Source organism: Oncorhynchus kisutch, linkage group LG26, assembly GCF_002021735.2.
Source record: "Oncorhynchus kisutch isolate 150728-3 linkage group LG26, Okis_V2, whole genome shotgun sequence".
Taxonomy (NCBI): domain Eukaryota; kingdom Metazoa; phylum Chordata; class Actinopteri; order Salmoniformes; family Salmonidae; genus Oncorhynchus; species Oncorhynchus kisutch.
The window spans coordinates 24,507,375-24,528,863 of NC_034199.2; the positions used below are offsets into that span (position 1 = coordinate 24,507,375).

Consider the following 21,489-nt stretch of genomic DNA (forward strand, 5'->3'; position numbering starts at 1 on the left):
GTCAGTTATAAATCCTTCTGTCCTGGTTAAAAACAAGTTGTCATCCAATAGGCTAATTCAATTTCCAATATCCTCGCCCACGTGGAAATTCTGTAAGAGTAAGGTATATGCCAATTATTTGATGGTCCGATCGCATTCTGTACCCTATTAAAATGTTTTAAACTTTTTGTGCCAGCGAGAATGACATAAGAAAGTAGTCAAGACGACTAGCTCAATTGAGCCTCCACCATATCACTCGGTCAGGATATTTAAGCCTCCATATATCCACTAGTTCCAATACATACATGATATTATTAAGTGCATGAGGGTGATAGTTTGTAATGTGAGTTCCTTTATGATCTATTTAGGTCTTCAAAACCATATTATAGTCTCCAACCAAAATAATAGAGTATTGAATGGGTGTATTTTCACAGGAGTGTGGATCATCATTATTTGGACCACATAGTCTCATGAGCCAAATGTGTTTATGGTCCAATAACACATTTAAAATAATCCATCTACCTTGCGGATTTGATTGGGGAATGTACAAATCCGGATCAAAATTATTGTAAATTAATATCATCACCCCTTTTGAGTTTCTTTGCCCATGGGAGGAGTATATTAAAATTGTTGAATGAGTTTCCTGTAAACAATATACATTATATTCCTTCTATTTTAGTCAAGTAAACATGATCGTATTTTCTTATTATCTGCTAAGCCATTACAATTATAGCTGATACAAGTTTCAATTCTATGTATCATAATATATGTTTGTAAACTTACCATTAAAAAGTACCATTATGATTGAGTATACATATAGCTGTACCATTATATTTGACCTGCTACTGAGTAAACCTCCAATAGTTATCCACAATTCCACCCACTGAAACCTACCCCCATCCCCATATTGGATTGTCGTCCCAGTGACTGGTAAGCCACCCCTGTCCACCTGGATCCTAGGACCTTTGAGAGATTGGAGATTAAAAGCAAAAAGCATTTCCAACGCCCTCACTTCTATTGTATTGTATACTGTTATTTAAAAGATATTTATATCTAAATTGATTTCCACAATTAACTAATAATATGCGTAATAATGTATGCAGTTAATACGAAGAATTATAACCATAACCAGGTCTGACATTACAAAAATAAAACATGTGTTTACAGATATAGCTGTTAGAGAAGGCATGTAAGAATGGGGACATTTGCTTAACCAAAGTCAAATCCTAGCTTACGGAGCTCAGATACACCCCTTCCCCTAAAACACATACACACGCTGGTCCCCCGTTGTGACCATTTTCCCAAGCATCTCTGAGCAGTCAGACCTGTTGAATATTTTGTGCCGCCAGGCCACAATAATGTTACACCCCCCCCCCCCCCCCCCCCCCCCCCCCCCATGGGCTACTGCAGCTAGTGTTGCCAGAACTGGGTGTGGGTCTCCACCGGAATTCCCACCGGCTAGGTATAAGGTCGTCAAGGTTCTCATCAACATCTTTGAAAAATTCCCACCCAGGGGCTTTGGCTTTGTTGGACCAGCCCTGCCAGGCAGGCTCAGACTCTTAGTTGCTTAGTGGGTCTCTGACCGTGTTTATCTTTTTGTCTTGGCTGCATATAGGCTACTTCCAGTAGGCTTATAAAACAGATAAGGACTTCTCCTTAGTGTGTGTGTCGCTCAGGTGGGTGTCTAGGGTACAGGCTTGGGGACCGCTCCATCATCATAAGACAATAAATAGACTATGTTTGCAATTTATTTGAAAATGTATGTCCCATATCTGCACAAAATGTAAAACTCTCTCTGTCACAACCCATGCTCGCAGACACACATGGACTATTTTCCTTTTCCACTCACTTAGCTCACCATACTTTTCCAATCACAAAAACACACACCCCATCTTCAATCACAACCACACTCCCCCCACATATACACCCGCACATACCCACATACAGTACTGTGCCTTCAATGTCCTCTGTTTGCTGTGTTTTTATTTCTACCATGTTGATTCCTACCCAATTGCGGGCTTTTGAGTACTAATGTATTAAAAATGAAAAACAAATATACCTTTTTTTACATACTGTAAGTATTCAGACCCCTTTGCTATGAGACTCGAAATTTAGCGCAGGTGCATCCTGTTTTCATTGATCATCCATCAAATGTTTCTACAACTTGATTGGAGTCCAACTGTGTTAATTCAATTGATTGGACGCGATTTGGAAAGGCACATACCGGTCTATATGTGACTCAACAAGGCAAATGTCACACTTCACTACTTCACAGGAGAGGCATTTGAATGTAAACATTCATTTTTTATCAAAATGTGTTTTTTGGGCAGAAATGCCTTTTGGAACATACAAACTTTCATGTGCCTTATTAATTAACAAACGTGTATTTCATCTGTAAATATGAATACGATTGTTAACTTAGGAGCCAAGTTGGTTTAGACACAGAAAATGCAGGAACCTTCCCGCTAGCCATGATTGGCTGAGATAATGGATGGACTGGACATGCTTCTGTCTATAATGTGAGCTGTTCAGTATGTGTTGATAGTCCTTTCTACTGTGCCGTTTTTGAAAGATATAACATCAGACATTGTGAACAAAAAAAGTTTTGCTACTTTTCTCAAAAACATTGATGCCCTGAATTTATCAGGCGCTATCAACAGATCAGCTGGAAAAAGTGATGGGATACTTAATGCACACGTCACGGTCAGTGTGAACTGGAATGACTTGACACACTGCTGGCCAAACAAGATGTAGCGACAAACATAACAGAGTTAAACCGTTCCAGTCTGCTGTGAAGTGTTCATCCATGTATACTGGAGAGTCTAGCTACATTTTCAAATACACATTTCAAATTTTGTCAGATAGGTGTTTTCATTGCAAGGTAAAGCGTACTGTTAGTTAGTGAGAAAATGTTTGCATGCTGGCTCGTTAACTAATGTTACGTCTATGATCTGTGAAGTAATATTCTAATCAGAAAATCATTTGCATTGTTAGTTATAGAATAATGCTAGTTAGCTAACATTGAACCTAGTTTGTTAGCTTTAGCTACCTGCAGATGCATACTACAGCTATGACAATGTTTGTATTGGTATTAGTATGATTTGGGATTATGCCAGTTCATTGTTTAGCTAGCTACAGTAGCTAGCTAGCTACGTCTAATCAAAAGACTCCACTTCGGTCGGATTATTACATGACCCATCAAGTTAGCCAGGTGTGTCTGGGGGTGAACACGGCCATCTATTGTATTTCATAAACATGTGTACATGTCTAGACAATAGTGAGCCATCCACTTAGCTAGATGTGGCTGGGGGGTGGTTATAGCATTTCCGTCAAATGACCCATCAATTTAGACAAGGGTGTCGGGTAAGCATCATCTAATAAGTAAAGAATATTCAGTAAATATGGTATATCTAGACAATTTTGTTTGCCACAAGGCCTCACATGTGAATCCTTAAAACCTGTTGCGACTCTAGGGGCAGTATTTTCATTTTTGGAGAAAAAAAGCGTTCCCATTTTAAACTGGATATTTTGTCAGGTCAAGATGCTAGAATATGCATATAATTGACAGCTTTCGATCGAAAACACTCTAACGTTTCCAAAACTGTAAAGATATTGTCTGTGAGTATAACAGAACTGATGTTGCAGGCGAAAGCCTGAGAAAAATCCAATCCGGAAGTGCCCCATATTTTGAAAGCGCTGCGTTCCAATGAGTCCCTATTGAGCTGTGAATGTGCTATCAACCAGCTTACGCTTTCTACGTATTCCCCAAGGTGTCTACAGCATTGTGACGTAGTTTTACGCATTTATGTTGAAGAATAGCCGTAGGCGGCTACATTGTGTAAGTAGTCACCTGATGGCTCCCAGGGTGACTCTTGCGTAAAATACAGAGGTAGCCATTACTCCAATCGGTCCTACTGAAAAACGAATTGTCCCAACGGATATATTTTCGAATAGATATTTGAAAAACACTTTGAGGATGGATTATAAACAACGTTTCCCATGTTTCTGTCGATATTATGGAGCTAATTTTGAATATTTTTCGTGAAGAACAAACGGAGCTATTTCGCCTACAAAAATAATATTTTGGGTAAAAATGAACTTTGGCTATCTACCTGGGAGTCTCGTGAGTGAAAACATCCGAAGTTCATCAAAGGTAAACGATTTAATTTGATTGCTTTTCTGATTTGTGATTTGTGATTTGCAAGGCATAATGCTATGCTAGGCTATAAACTTACACAAATGCTTGTCTAGCTTTGGCTGTAAAGCATATTTTGATTAACAAAAGGCTAAGCTGTGTCTCAATATATTTTATTTGTGATTTTCATGAATAGGAATATTTTCTAGGGATATTTATGTCCGTTGCATTATGTTAATTAGTGTCAGGCGATGATTACGCTCCCGCATGCGGGATGGGGAGTCAGTAGAGGTTAAAGAGATGGGTGTGGCTAAGGCTTAAGAGGGTGTGACTGATGTTAAATAGGTGTAGACAAAGAAGAGCTCTCCTGTAGGTATACCAAATCATTCAAGGGTCATTTTCTCAAAAGTGGGGTTACAAATTCATCAACTTTCAAAGCAGAATTAATTTTCTATTGTTCCTCATTGCAGTGTATGATACACTATTTTCTAGCTCTGAGTCTCTACTTTTATCCAATGTAAAAAAACACAATTTCAAAGTTTGCTACAGACCAAATCAAAGCATTCGGTCACATAAGATCCCACAGTTGACAGTGCATGTCAGAGCAAAAACCAAGCTATGAGGTCAAAGGACTCTGCATAGCTCCGAGACAGGATTGTGTCGAGGCACAGATCTGGGGAAGGGTGCAAAAACATTTCTGCAGCATTGAAGGTCCCCAAGAACACGGTGGCCTCCATCATTCTTAAATGGAAGAAGTTTGGAAACACCAAGACTCTTCCTAGAGCTAGCTGCCCGGCCAAACTGAGCAATCGGGGGAGAAGGACCTTGGTCAGGGAGGTGCTCTAGAACCTGATGGTCACTCTTACAGTGCTCCAAGAGTTCCTCTGTGGAGATGAGATAACATTCCAGAAGGACAACCATTTCTGCAGCACTTAACCAATCAGGCCTTTATGGTAAAGTGGCCAGACGGAAGCCACTCCTCAGTAAAAGGCACATGACAGCCTGCTTGGAGTTTTCCAAAAGGCACCTAAAGGACTCAGACCATGAGAAACAAGATTCTCTGGTATGATGAAACCAAGATTGAACTCTTTGGCCTGAATGCCAAGCGTCGCGTCTGGATAAAACCTGGCACCATCCCTACAGTGAAGCACGGTGGTGGCAGCATCATGCTGTGGGGATGTTTTTCAGCGACAGGGACTGGAAGACTAGTCAGGGTCGAGTGAAAATGAACAAAGCAAAGTACAGAGAAATCCTTGATGAAAACCTGCTCCAGAGTGCTCAGCACCTTAGACTGGGGCAAAGGTTCACTTTCCAACAGGACAGCCACCCTAACCACACAGCCAAGACAACGCATGAGTGGCTTCGGGACAAGTCTCTGAATGTCTTTGAGTGGCCCAGCCAGAGCCCGGAATTGAACCCGATCGAACATCTCTGGAGAGACCTGAAAATAGCTGAGCAGGGAATCTCCCCATCCAACCTCACAGAGCTTGAGAGGATCTGCAGAGAAGAATGGGAGAAACTCCCCAAATACAGATGTACCAAGCCTCTAGCGTCATACTCAAGACTCAAGGTGACCACAGGTAGCCTAGTGGTTAGAGTGTTGGACTAGTAACCAGAAAGTTGCTAGATCGAATCTCTGAGCTGACAAGGTAAAAATCTATTGTTCTGCCCTTGAACAAGGCAGTTAACCCAGTGTTCCTAGGATGTCATTGTAAATAAGAATTTGTTCTTAACTGACTTGCCTATAAAATTAAAATAAAAAACTAAGTAGTGAGGAAAGGGTCTGAATACTTATGTAAATGTATTATTTCTGTTTTTTTGTTTTAATAGATTTTTGCTTTCTCATTATGGGGTGTGTCTAGATTGATGAGGGTGAAAAAATTTGAAAAAATCAAGGGGTCTGAATACTTTCCGAATGCACTCTATAAATTATGTAAATATAAAGTTGAACACTAATTATTTTATAACATTACCTATCTTGAATGGTATAGTGTATCTAGTTTATTTCTTCATCAATTGTTGTATTCTCTTCCATGGATAGTATTGGGTGTTCCATTATTTGTCTCCTCTATGGGAACTTTGTATTATTTAGAATGGCCTTGGAGTAGTCTTGGTGTCTCAGAACAGTTGGTTATCAATGTACAGTTTGTTGACTACAAGAGCTACATGTTTCCCTTTTAGTCTATTCACTTTGAAGAGTGGGTTCCGCTATTTCCTTCGCGAACTGATCATCCATGCCTATTTTCGTGCCAGCGAGTCTTTTGCCCAGGCTTTTAACCATTATTTTATGCAAATGCAAATATGGCAACGATTGGGCGTTCGTATCGATATCCTTTCTTTCCAAAATGGTGTACACCTTGGAGATTGATTTATTTTGATGGTATCTGTAGCGCTTTAACCAGGATATCTTTCACCACACTCTGGATCTTCACCCGGCTTCTCTGTAATACCGGTAAGTACCAGATTTTCTCGCATAGATCTAGTCTGTATTTCAAGTAACGTCCATTTCAGTAGTATTGACTGTACCTTTTAGCTTGTTTGTTTCTTTCTCCGTTGTCGCAGCTTTTTTGTCACTCATCTCGAGGCTCGCCTTCAACTCCTTTATATCGTTACTGACTTGTTCAAGTATTCACAATGCATTATTTATCATCTTTAACAAGTCGGTTTCTACACTTACCATTCCAGGTGGTGAAAAGCACAAATCGTCAGTGTCAGTCGAGGAGTTTTCTTTCGGGAATTGGTTCTCCATGCTTACTCTCTGACATGTTTTGGTGTTGACTGCATTGGTATTATTGGTCGAACAAATTCTCTAGCCTTATAATTTGTTTTTTCTTGTTATCCAGATTGAAGGTTATTTCCCACGAATGTACGAGTATGTGGATTGAAGTGCTAATATTTACTCAGATTTACAGATATTGAATATTATGTTTTCATCTTGAGGCATTCTTATCCACTGTCTTCAGACCTGTTCTTTCCTACCCTACTGTTCCTGGCTAAAGACATAACTTTACCTGATACTGAAAACCCAACAGGAATTTCAGGAAGAACTCCAGGAGGAGGTCTCCCTCTGTTTCATCAGAACAGCTGTGTGCCCCTGATATCACACACTGAGGTTTTAAGAGGAAGTATTCCACCTACTTTCTTTGATGACGGTGAAAGTAACTTCAGGAGCTTATGTGGTGCTGAGGAAGTTTGAATCCACCCACACACTCCTATTACACAACACATGTCCTAAAAGATGACAATATGCAATAACAAAAATACACATACACACACACTTTCTCTCTCACATTACACTGATGCTGTATCAGCTCTAACTTGGAAGCACCTCAGTGTTGGCTCAGAATGTGTTTGGAGGCACCTGCAATTAAACACATTCTCATGAATAAGTTGAGCCTAAGTAGGGTGTGTGTGTTTATGCGTTTGGGTTTGTGGTGTTTATGTGTGCGTGCGTGTATTTATGTCTGTGCCTACATGCACACCACAATCAGGTAATGGAGAGGGAAGACAACTCAAATACACCCAGCCTCTCCTCTCTCTCACTCTCCCTCGTTTTTTCTTTCTGTCTCACTAATGAAATATGTTACACAGGTTTCAGCCTAATCGAAGCCAATTACTTTCCTGTTTGCTCAGTGGCTGTGCAGGGAACAACCATAACTCCCTGACCACATTTACTTCTGTCATCCTGCTGTTTGTACCAGGAGAGGAGAGGAGAAACCTCTCTCCTTAATCACCCCTGGTATACAACTTGGGGGGGTGGAGGGAAACAGAGACATAGGTAGAAAATAAAAATCAATACAGCCCATTACAAACTCATCCTTATGTCACTGAGACAGAGGGCTTTGTTTTGACACAATGGTAAATCTTACCGTTGGCGGTGGTGCTATAGGTCCGGGGGAGTATCAGAATGTTTTTAGGAATTAGGAGCTCAATAGGTGGTGTTGGCATGAAAGGGCTGGGATCGATGAATAAAGAAAATTGTAGGTGTGGCGAAGGCCTGGCCACTCACTGGCCAATCAACACATTTCATGGCTTAATACTGCATGTGTCGCACCTCCTCAAATAAAAAATACTAGGCTCCCATAAATTGTATTTGTGAGGCACATTCTCAATAAGCCATATAGTTTAGCCTAGGACTGAATCATTTGAATATGTTTGGAGGAGCGCGTCTTTGGTTACCAGACAAGATTCCGATTATGATCACTGTATTGGTCAATTGCACACAAGGTCCAACAAACATTTGACTTCCACTTTTAACCCCTCCAAAAGACACATTACATTTTTTTGGAGAGGTGCGGGGACTGCCACACTGGGCAAACTGTTGTTGTGTGGGGTTAAATGCCTTGCTCAAGGGCACAACGGCAGGCAATAGGATTTGATACCAGCAACCCTCTGATACCAGCAACCCTCCACTTCCCAACAGATTTCTTTTAACGTCTGATTCGGGATTTGAACTTTATGCTGGCTCACCTCTCTAACCGATATGCTACCTGCCAACTACCTGCTGCCTACAAGAGGCGCTCTTTGGAAATGGTGATGAGGATACTTGGCTAATGCACTTGGCTCACCTCTCATTCCATGATCGTCATATGGACATGTAGCCTACATTTCATTTTACCTTTATTTAACCAGGAAGGGCTTATTGAGATTTGAAGTCTCTTTTTATCAAGAGCGTCCTGGCCAAGATAGGCAGCACCAAGTCATTACACAATTATAGACAGACAACATGAAAAACTACAAGTAATCTAGTTAAAACCATAGAATTCACAAGAGTATAACAAAATCATAAAACAGCTAATTAAAAACATTGACAGGTCAGGGAATCAGCCTCAAAATCCTTCAACAGTGATTTAAAAACACAAATTCGGATAAGTTCTTCCAGTTTAGAAGTATTTTGTAAGGCGTTCCAAGCCGATGGCGCAGAGTACATAAAAGCCCTTTTACCAAATTCAGTTCGGACATTTGGAACAGTTAGCAGGATGAAGTCCTGCAAACGAAGAGAGTACCCACCACATTTCTGAACAATAAAATGCCCAAATAAGATGGTAGTGAACCCAAAATGGCTTTGTAAATAAAAGTATACCAGTGACTGAGCCTACGAGTGACTAGAGAAGGCCAGCCAACCCTGGTATATAAAGTGCAGTGATGTGTAAGGGTTTTGCAGTTTAAATAAAATCTCGATGCGCCATGGTAAACGGTGTCAATTGATCTCAATTACTTAGTGGAAGCATTCATATATAAAATATCCCCATAGTCTAGTAAAGGCATAAATGTAGCTGATACTAGCCTGCTTCTGGCTTCAGAAAAAATGAAACAGGAGCTGGCTAAAATAATGTACAATACATAGATAAAAAGTGGATGTCCGCTCACTGTTTTGCTGCTCCCAAACTATCTTTTAACATCTAAAAGTCTAAGTTGTTGAATTTTAGGACTCCTTTAGGTGTCCAATTAAAAAAATATAGAGATATATTTGATAAAATATTGAATTTGGCCTTTACTACTAGCTCATAGAAACGCATTGATTAACACATTCATAAATGGCAAAAAAAGACAATCAAAGAATAAATCCTAAGTAATAAGGTTTTGAAGTGTCTGTCCTATATCTAGGAGAAATATTTTTGGTTTTTTTTGGACACATATTTAACCCCTTATTTTTGTTGCCACAAATGCTTCCATTTGTTTGTATAGGCTACCTTCAAACCAGTCCTGTGACACTTGTGGGGGTTGTAGAGCAAAATGGAGAACACCATCGTGTTCGTGCTCCGCGAAGCGCAAGAAGTATGAATGCACTGACTTCTGCAGAGGCCATATCACAGTAAATGCTGCATGGCCACTGCAGATTTCAGGTTGATCATGCAGAACCGCACTGCACAGATATCTTTCACAGTGTGCTTAGCTTAAACAGTCAGCAGGGAACAGGGTAGCAGATAAACATGACACCAACTGAGTCTGCTTCGTTGGAATCATACGATTCTTACCAGTGGTGGAAAAAGTACCCAATTGTCATACTTGAGTAAAATTAAAGATACCTTAATAGAAAATGACTCAAGTAAAAGTGAAAGTTACCCAGTAAAATACTACACTCTAAAAATGAGGGGTTCAACAAGGGTTCTTCTAAGATCCTCAAAGATCTTAGAAGAACCTTAAGGTTCTTGGCACTGAAAACTGCCCCCAAAGGGTTCTTCTAAGAACTGCCCAACTGAAACATTTGGATTTGAATTTGAAGGGACAGCAGGTGCAGGCACTTAACTGAAAAATGTAAAGATCTTAATTTAAGGTAAGGATGTTTTATGATGACACCATCTATCTTTTCTAATTTGTTCAAATCTTTCTCAAACAGAAAATGGACACAAGTCAATGGATATCAATCAACAAATAGCTAAGAATGTGTAGGCTATAAGAATATATTGAAGGCCAGCTGTATTGGGATCAGATGACTGAACTGCTCACTTTTGTATCTGTGCCTTCCAGTATATAGATGATTAGGCATACAAAGGTATGTCTATTGGCATTGGTATGTTATGTTATGCAGATCACATTTACCATCCTCCTCCCTTACCTCTTTAATGAATATCCCATGGGCAAGGACATTATGGACAAGGTATTATTATGAAAACCATTATCAAAATAGTTTTTTTAAATTCACATTTACCTACATAAACCAGGGTATGAATTCTGTCATGTGCATGTTTTGTTAATCATCTGTATAATTACTATAACTCCCAGCAGAGCCTCAAGTCCAATGGGTTTATCCTCTGGCATGTGGATGTTAATGTGTTGATGTTCTCTGTATCCATAGCCAGAATGATTTTGCAGTGCATGGAGATCAAACAGGTTTCCTGTTAAATTCATCAGAGGTGGAGGGAGGGTGAAATTTGTGAATCCATATTTGGATTTTTGAATACTGCTTTGCCACTAAAATCATAATAAACACTGACAACTAAAATATTGGGTTATTGTTTTGCAGATTATTGGTATTATTTGTAGTAATAACAATAACAATAATACTAGGGGAGAGGGGGTAGTTCAAAAATTTGCCCCAAAGGGTTCTTCAACGGTTCATTGCGGAACCATTAAAAGGAGTTCTTTGAAGAAGCATGTGTTTAGTGAGTCCACCAGATAAGAGGCTGTAGGGATGACCAGGGATATTCTTTTAAAAAGTGTGTGAATTACACCATTTTATTGTCCTTTTGGGAGTCCTTTTGGGTCTCAGGGAAAATGTATGGAGTAAAAAGTACATCATATTCTTTAGGAATGTAGTGAAGCAAAAGTACATCTATAAATATAAATAGTAAAGTAAAGCACAGATACGTAAGTACTTTACACCACTGTAACTTACACACACATACAGAACACACACACACACACCCAGAACATCTGCATGGTTCAAATAACATTAGCATTACTATGAAACATGTGGTTGAATATATTATGAATTTCAACAACACAACAACACTATTTTAAATGGGCTGTTTCTCGCCTAACATAAATTATACTGTATTACAGCTTTTTTCTGTGTTTTATGTGAGATGTCTTTCATGAACACCTGATAATGTCACTATACTGCAGCTACTAAGGATATAAAGGCTGTAAGGCTGTGAGTTCCTTTGTTTAGTTCCCAATTAGCTCTTTTCACCTTCATCACACTGTGCAAATGTAACGGAGTTAAGAGCATACTCTAAGCTCACTCCACAGCTATCTTGAAATGTAGTGGATGGAGCCATCCAATTAGTACCTTTTGGATGTCTCAAACTGTTGGAACGTTGTCAAGGAGGGCGGTCACATGTGTTAGCAAAGCAGAGGTTCCGAGTTCGAGCCAGGTATAAGTCAAATCGGAGGGGATGTGGTACTCGCTAAGCAAGCAACGTGACATCCGTAACAGTGGTGCCGTGACCCAGATTCGTAGTTGGGCTTAGCTGAAGAAAGGTTCTCCTCAGAGAGTAAGATACAGAGTACTTCATTTTAATTTTTTTTCTTTACTCCGTTGGGTTTGTTGTCTCTTGAATCCTGTCAGATTCTTTTTATGAAAAATGTATTGAGAATACAGAATAGTTGACCTTTGTTGTACCACAATTATAGAATATTCTATTTGTTTCTACAAAATGCAAAATAGGCCTATATAAAGCACTTATGATAGGTTGGTTCTCGTACATGTTATAGCTAATGGCTAATCTACCACAGTAAATGTCATATCTGTCTCTTCTAACCCAAAATGCTACTTAAATAGACCCGGTCAGCCAGTGAGGGAGATGGAGTGAACCCTTTGGTGTGTTCAGTAAAGACATGACACCGTGTGTTATTAGTTTAAGCATACTATGTTTGTCTATTGTTGTGACTTAGATGAAGATCAGATCAAATTTGATGACCAATTTATGCAGAAATCCAGGTAATTCCAAAGGTTCACATACTTTTCTTGCCACTGTATATCTACTGTATAAGCAGGGTACACTGTAACGGAAAACTGTCATTCTTTGTTTTATCAACAGTAAAATACTGTGAAGCGATGATAGTGTAAATTATTGTGCATATTGTGGGAGAATATTGTGGGCGGGGAACTAATTGCTATTTTGTGGTTATAGTGCCCCATCGATTTAAAATGTATAGGGGAACACAGGAGTTGCAGCAAGCCTTAAAGCTTTAATGGTTGAGCATTTTGCCATGTCCTTTAGGTCTGTTTTTCCCCTGTAGTCTATGCTAGTTTGGAGGCCTATTTTAAGGCCTCTTGAAGTGCAAGTGATATAAAACACAAAATATTCCTTGATATGCTGTACTGTGTAAACACATTAACTAGAAGCCAACCTGCTTGCACCTATCCCCTGTAATATCAGTAAAATACTCTATTATATAATACAGTCAATTGTATGGAATTGTACTCTGTGTCACTACACAGTACTTGCTTTGATACTGTATTACGATTACAGTAGATATACTGTAATATGAAATACAGTAACTTACTTGCGAATTAGCTGCCTATAAATGACTGTCAAATTCACAGCATAACGCTACAAATTCACAGTGATGTGATAGACCACCTCCATTAGAGGAATACAACAGAACTTGAGCAATGTGTGTGAAAGAGAGGGGGTTGAGCAAGTGTGAGAGAGAGAGAGCTAGAGAGAGAAAGAAAAAGAGAGGGAGAGCTAGAGAGAGATAGAGCTAAAGAGGGAGAGAGAGAGAGAGAGAGAGAGAATCGTTGTGCAAGTGTGTGAGAGAGAGGGGGAAAAGGGGAGAATGGGACAGAAAATGGATGAGAGCAAGAAAGTATGAAAGAGAATGATGGAGTATGTGCAAGAGAAAAATAATGAGAAAGAAACCTTGAGGTAGTGTGCCAATATCTTACAGATACAAAGCCTGAGTCTCAAATGCCAGCCTATTCTTACACAATACACTACTTTTGACCAACCTACTTTACGATGTCATAAGCATGATACGACAGGTGTCAACTGTCAAGTACTTTCATAAAAGATAATATCCATTATGAGCAGCTATAACACTGTGATATTGTATGTAGTGATGTACTGTGGCTAGTGAGAGAGATTGCCAGAAGACATGTAGATTTGCTGTGTGTTTCATTGCCGTGTTAGATGACTTGTCGGGGGTCACGTCTCTTGATATGATAGCCCATGCAGTCTACAGTCATGCATGATGGCAGGCTTTACCTTAACACAAACCAGGGTCAACTACATTTCAACTCCATCGATTCACATGATGAATTTAAATGTAATTGCTTGGCATCCGAAGTCAATTGATGTTGAAGTGATGGAATTTAAATGGAAACGATCCCAGTCCTGTGAAAAATAGTTTAAATCAGGAATGGCCGTCTATTTTACAATGAGTAGAGCGTTGACAGTGAAGCTGGTGTGGGTAGTCTGAATCCGTTAGAGCTGATCCGATAGTCCTCTGGTCACGGAGGCTTGCCATGAAATCACTCAACCCTCTATGTGATTCAACCAGCTGCACTGTATGTCTGTCTGCATCAGTCTACTGCTTTATAAATACTTTGCATGGAGCAAAACACATAGGGACAGAGAGACAGTGATAGAAACAGAGGGACAGACTGAGAAATTGTTAAGGTGACTGAGTGACTAAAGATGATGGCAGCAGCTGCGATCACAGTCATCGCATGTGTATGTGTGTGCGTGTGTGTGTGTGTGTGTGTGTGTGTGTGTGTGTGTGTGTGTGTGTGTGTGTGTGTGCGCGTGTGCGTGTGTATACGTGCATGCGAGTCTGATAATGTCTGTGTGGTCCAATTGGAACTTGTGGCAGATCCCGAGGGGTATGCTAAATATATAGCCAGGTCACTCAAGATCTACTGCAAAATTTCACGTCGGTCCAGATTAGTGGATAGGGATGGCGGATGGGCGTAAGCCACGAGTTCCGGCTCTGAGGGTTGCGTGTTCAAGGAGCACTTGTTTGTTAACTCTTAACTTCACCATTCGGAATTCATGCCTAAACTTAACCGTTGAGTTGTTTTTGTTTTAACCCTATCACAATCCTTAACCCTTAACCATTCAGAATGATTGCCTATAATTAACCTTCAACATTTGACTTTTATGGACAAACGTTGGATGCTGCAGTGAGACTGTGAGAGCTTGTTGAAATTTAGTGTTTGTTACATACAGGACAGTGAAGAGCACAAAACTCTCCCCTTTCCCTCTGCAGCCTCAGTTTGAACCAAATGCTGTTGTTGACAGAGAAATTCCTCAGCTCTTAAGGTTCCTCTGAGAACTCTTGGCCGATAAAGAACCGTTGAGGTAAGTGTGGGGTTCTTATTGCACCCATTACTGAAATGGTTGTTCCAGTTTAGATATTTAAGGTAGTATCAGATCTTAGTCTTCCAAACCCCAGCAGTCATTCAGAATCAAATTCAAAATGTCAGATATGCCCACTCTGGCTGGATTCCAATAGGAATTACACTCTTTGCAAACCACCACTAAACCCCTGAAAGCAGGGCCATTCAAAACCAGTCATGGAGCGTCATTTATAAACCGTGCATATGTACAAAATATACCCCAAAATGTGTGTCCACCAGTTTTCACGCAAAAGTTGGCATTCCTTTTTCCTTTTAAGTAATTTATGTGAGAATGTGTTCACTTCCTGGCAAACTTTAGACTATGTGTATGCACATCTGCTAGTGGTTGAAATATTGTGTTGAAAGCTGGCAAGTAAATGTTTTGTGCAAATGGTGAAAAGCTTATTCATAAAAAAAACTAAAATCAGGAAAACATACTAACAAGAATGCCACCATTTGCCATTAGTGAAAAAAGTGAAGTCCAAAATAAATCGATATAGAAATAAGACACAAATATTATTCCTATTTATTTCCATAACCATTGCAGAATGCAGTATGTTCCTCACATTTTTTGGCCTTGATGAGTTAATATTCCCGAATGAGCCATAGAACAAATAACCATGTGCATTTATTACTTGCTCTTTCCCAACAATGCAGTAATGAATATCAATAATACTTCAAAAAAAGTAAAGTAGAACAAAAACAGTAATACTGCAATTGCATTTGTTTTGTAGCCTCCCCTAGAATGTTTCAGAATTCGCGGGCAGTCCCTCATATTTAGTTTGGGGGGAAAGTTCATATACAACATTGTTGAATTCAAACGTTCTGCTGACAGGTCCACAACAATTTGCCATTGTTTACTCGTTCGGAGACAGTCATTTTCCAGATAGAGCATAAAGTATTGCTAATACAGTAAAGAGACCGGTAGCTTATGTCAAATATTTGACATTATGTGTAGCCTACAGTTTCGCGGTGCGTGCCTATTGCCTATTTAATCTCATAGACTATATCAAGGCAGGTCATATAAACCCAATAATCTATTGGTAAACTAAATATTGAAGAACAATTCGTATTTTGCATTCCCTGTCCTAATAATTCCACGAATTCAAATTATACAGGTGAATGGAGGCTCGTTCACGCGAGCACAGTTTTACAAATCCGATTTATAACGGGAAACATGCGTGCGCTAAGTTATGTCTCAATATTTTTGTACGTGGGCATTTTTGTATGGTTCTCCCATCCCCCCTTAGGATGTGACTCTATTCCATACGGGTTGGCGCGATGCACGATTCACTCCCGCTCCTGTATGACAAGAAACCTCAGTCATGTCATGACGAAAATTGGTTTGTAATAATACTTGTTCTGTATCACCCCTCGCTATTTCCAGGTTAGTATAATTTATTTGATTACATTTTCTGACACCAGCCCATTTCTCATTGGCAGTCAGAGTAGATTTTTATTATGGTGTGAGCATGTCAAAATCAATCACTGACAGAAGCAAATTAACGTAAGGGAATGTCTTTCTGTCTTTGCCACATTTCACTGGATATCAAATGTCTCTCCACATCAGTCCATGATTGATCTGAGAGAGGGTCTCTCACATACACACACACGCGCGCACACTCACGCACGCACCACACACACACGCACACGCACGCACGAACGCAAACACACACACACACACACACACACATACACACAGATCTAGCTGTGAACAACAGCGTGGGAAGGAGACACTTTGTTAGAAGTGGACAAATAGGTCTTCAGCTGAAACATAGAGTCAAAGTGCAATGCTGACCTTTTGGTATAAAAGCCTCAGTCTTCTGACTACACTGGATCAATGGGAACTAGCTTCATTTATGGTCGAGAATGCAGTATTGATGTCTGTCAAACGATGGGTGGTAGTCATGGTTTTAAAGGGGGGGGGGGGTGTATTCCCAAGCGCGAGAATTTCTGAATAAGTGTGAATTGGTATGGTTTCTGGCATTGGGTTGGATTGTAGCTAGACTGGATACATGAATGCGCTGTTGCTTTCTCTGCTGTCCCCATATTAATAATCTACATCACTGTATACACACATACGCGCGCGGGCACACCCACACCACTTGTACACACACTGTATGACAAGTTATTGTAATTAATTTGTGATATACCTACGCATCTGCGCTAGGGTTGACTCGGTTGTCATACAATTCTTAGAAATAAATGGGACACTGATTACTACAATCAAAACATGATGTTCCAGCCCTTAAAAATTATATTAATTGGGAACCAATTATTATTATATCAATCATTTGATTTGTTATTCAATTAAATTATAGAATATAATCATGGTAAAATGTTTAGACAATTTGCACTTCGCATTTACCAGTTGAGATTAACTTTGCTTAAAATAGTTTTTCTTGTCTCTGGTATTTGGATAATGAGCGAAATATGAACGAATCGGTAGTTTGAGCGCCTATTGCTGTTGAAATGTAGGCTATGGTGAATTGAGTTTTGTGTCAGCTTCGTGAAAATGCATTGGCTTGGCGTATTTGGTCATTTCATTTAGGTTTTTGAATAAAAATAAATATAGGTGGCCGGCTCCTCACCTTTCTGTTTGACATGTTTCGGTTTGAGGACCACGTAAGCGTTTCCACAGGTGGTGATGTTTGTGAGTTCCAGGCTGGAGTTCGGCGTTCCATTTGACGCTGCGCCTTGCGCTTCCACACACTCCAAGAACACAGAGGTCTCGTTCAGGGTTTGTAAATCCATCTTGAGGGTTAAAGAGAAATGTCAAAAGTACTCATTATATTATTGCTCGTGGGCATTTGCTGTGGTCATATGACTGTCCATAGAAACCCTAAAAACATGGGTAAGTAGCCTAAATCTGTCAAAAAATACTCCAACCAAATTAAATGTTTGTCTGTAGATTTTCCTATTTGGTTTCCTAATAAACACATTCACGGTATCCTTGAAGTTGTCAGTTGCCAGTATGGGTTCATGAGTTGAGTTGAGTGGATCTCTGCACTGCAGGAAGGCTGGGGACCCCGCCGTGCCGCTGCGCCTCGCCCGTTGGAGTTACTGCGGCTCGGACTGAGCGCAGAGTGCAGCGGGCGGGTAATATGGGGAAAGGCTGAGTGCATGGGGGGTGGGGGGAGCGCGGGATTGGTCGTTGGTTCTGTTTGCGGGTACGCTGTTGGGAGTGTGGGGCACTGGTCCTCTGGGGTAGAAAGTTATGAATGGCCAACTGAGTGCTCCAATGGCGCCCTCAAGTGGTGCGCAAATAACCCACATTGATTTTTATAAGATTAGTATAATAACAATTGGAGTAGGCCTTCAAAATGAGAAAGCAGTTAGGAACGCTCATTGTTGCAGGGACTCATTTATTACGATAGACTTCTACTTTATGACTTCAGGAGATCTATAGTCTATTATTATTGACGTATCTAATCATGTCTTTTTTTATGTATTTTTTACAGATGAGCCCTGAATTACATAAATTACTGAAAATACATACATCAACAAAACGCACAGGTGTTTTTTATTCCATAGATTAGAATGACAAAACCAAGCCATTTTTGTATATGCTAAACCATATTATTCCATCACTTACATATTTTCCACATTGAAGTAAGCAGGCAGAGATGAATGGGCCACTGGATTGGCTGTAACACCAGATTTACTATATTTTATTATTATTTATTTTTTATTTAACCTTTATTTAACCAGGTAGGCTAGTTGAGAACAAGTTCTCATTTGCAACTGCGACCTGGCCAAGATAAAGCATAGCAGTGTGAGCAGACAACAAAGAGTTACACATGGAGTAAACAATTAACAAGTCAATAACACAGTATATAGGTAGAGTCTATATACAATGTGTGCAGAAGGCATGAGGAGGTAGGCAAATAATTACAATTTTGCAGATTAACACTGGGGTGATGAATGATCAGATGGTCATGTACAGGTAGAGATATTGGTGTGCAAAAGAGCAGAAAAGTAAATAAATAAAAACAGTATGGGGATGAGGTAGGTGAAAAAGGGTGGGCTATTTACCAATAGACTATGTACAGCTGCAGCGATCGGTTAGCTGCTCAGATAGCTGATGTTTGAAGTTGGTTAATCAAAGGACCTGTTGTACTGTAGCAGCTAGCTGCCTGCTGAGGCGTGGTATTGCTGTGAAGAGAAGGGACTATCACACAGGCCCGTGGTTGAGTGATGAGAATGCAAACTGCTCTCACTCAGAGATAGAGATGACTGTCCGCTACTTCTCCAGGCCCCATAACCCAAACTATCCACAGCTTGAATTAGCCTGGTACTTCAATCTGCAGATCCAATTACCCACCTAAACAAGCCAATCAAAGTGCCAATCAAAGGAGGGAGAGAGAGAAAGGGAGAGAGACAGAGAGAGCGAGAGATAGAGAGACGACTGCTACCCGCTGGAAGGAGTGTTATTCATCATGGTCTCTCTCTGGGATGACATGTTGATTACACCCGGACGGTATAACAGTAATGACTCCAAATGGTTTAACACTGATGTCGGTATCCACACCAGACCTGGGTTCAAATGGTTTGTTATTGAAATACTTATTTTCTGTGTACAGATATAGGATCTTAATTGGATCCAGTTTGGTTCATCAGGGAAATAATCCTGCAGCAACAGGAAATGTGATTTATTATGTGGATTGTAAATTAATGGATATTTTTGTAGGGGTTGATACATTGTAATCTCCACTTTCAAATTTCAGCCTTATGAAAAAACTTTGGATGTCTTTTTAAACATTTAAACAGTTTAAAATGTCCTGCATTGCAAGAACGTTCTCCTGCAACAGGGTGATAAAGCTAGGATCTTCTTCCTACATCCATATTTGAGTATTTTCAGATAATGTGGCCGGAATCTACTTTAATTGGAAGTATTTGATAGTATTTTCACATTATTTCCTATAAATAGCCTACTATTTGAACGTGTTTTCAAATACGTATTAAAACAATGATTTTCAAATACCTTTGTTAAATGCCTGGGAGTGTATTTGAGTATTTTCAAATACAGTACATGCCAATACATTTAAAGTATATTTCCAAATGTATTCCAATATTCAATTACTTGTCTTTTCAAATAAAACATATCTGAATAGTTATTTAAAAATGAATGTGAAAGTAATTGAGATATTTAAAATAGTATTTGAACCATACAGGTCCAATCCACATACGTACCTATTTACGAGCACATGCGCACACGCACGCGCACACGCACGCGCGCACGCACACGCACAAACAGAAATGAGTCAGACAGTAGTGTTTTCTCAAGCTGAAGAGGATCTCTGTCTCTCTCTCACACACTAAGTCTCATGGCCCTGCATGGCTCCTGTCCTATCCGATGCCCCTCACATCAATCTGTTCAAACACAGCTCCAGGCCCCTGGTGAGTACCTGCCTGGATCGAGGGTCATCTCTCTATCTCTCTCCCTGGCTGAACAACGCTCCATCTTGCCTCTACTGTTTACCCCAGGGACACACACCTGCGTATGGGGCCTCATCTCTCACCCAGCATTGTGTGTGTGTGTGTGTGTGTGTGTGTGTGTGTGTGTGTGCAGACACCAAATCACTTCAGATTTGACTAATGGTTGAGTGAATGCTGACCTCGGGCAGCCCTTGCCCATCAGACTCTCTGTCTCTGACCTAATTGACAACAAACACACACAATAACACACCTATCTGTGTATGACACACACAAACACACATGCACACACTTCTTGATTCTCTCCCTCTCTCATCTCACTGTCTCATTGTCTTCAATCCCATACAACTACAACCAGTTCATAAATCTGGCTTGCAGTTGTCGTACAAAATGGGTTTCCCCTTGAGTGAATATTTATTTATTTTCTCTTCTGTCCTGACAGCAGGAGGCAGAGATCAGCTGGGGGAACCCTCTCAAACCTCTGTTAAATGGACCCAGATTACCAGCATCAAGGTATGTATTGGTCCAGATCAGATTGTAACAGTCCCAGCAAATTCACATTTCAATCTTTAACCCTAAACTCAGTTGTCAAAGATTGTACTTTGTCATACTGATAACTAAGTTGAGATGCGTCTAGATATCATTGGACAAGCTGTGTGTCTGGCTTTATAGTGACCATCAGTGAGTAAAAGACACACAGATATGAGTAGATTCATTACTTTTAAACTGTTCTAAGCTGTTCACAGAAACTGGAAGAGTTTCATCCAACCAGATCACACCATTTCGATTTTAGCAGACACTTGTATCCAGAGCAGATTTCTCACCTAGTCGCCTCGGGGATTCATACCAAGGGACCTTTCGGTTACTGGCCCAACGCTCTTAATGGCTAGGCTATGTGACACCCTAGTAGTAGTACCAAACTGGCTCCCCTGACAATAAAACATTCTTCATAGATCAATCAACCATTACATCGAACACTGGCGCTGTACGAATACTCATACTATCGTACATTTTAAGTATGTGAAATTTCGGAAACAGTACTCCGAATGAGTCATCTAATGCATGATTACGTTGACTCCCCAGCAAAGTCACCCATGATACAAGTCCATATTCTTTGAAATCACTTTGAAATTTGACCTTTGGAACA

The 21,489-nt window shown here is 40.1% G+C and overlaps 1 protein-coding gene across 1 annotated transcript in view; it reads right to left on the reverse strand.

The window, feature by feature from the left end:
- Window positions 1–17,983, reverse strand: part of LOC109871201 (cholecystokinin receptor) — a 42,595-nt gene extending 24,612 nt beyond the window's left edge. Inside the window, exon 1 of the mRNA XM_031805944.1 lies at window positions 17,498–17,983. Coding sequence (XP_031661804.1) covers window positions 17,498–17,660 — 163 coding nt within the window. The 5' untranslated portion in view covers window positions 17,661–17,983. The remainder of the gene's footprint in view (window positions 1–17,497) is intronic.
- Between the last annotated feature and the right edge of the window lie 3,506 nt (window positions 17,984–21,489).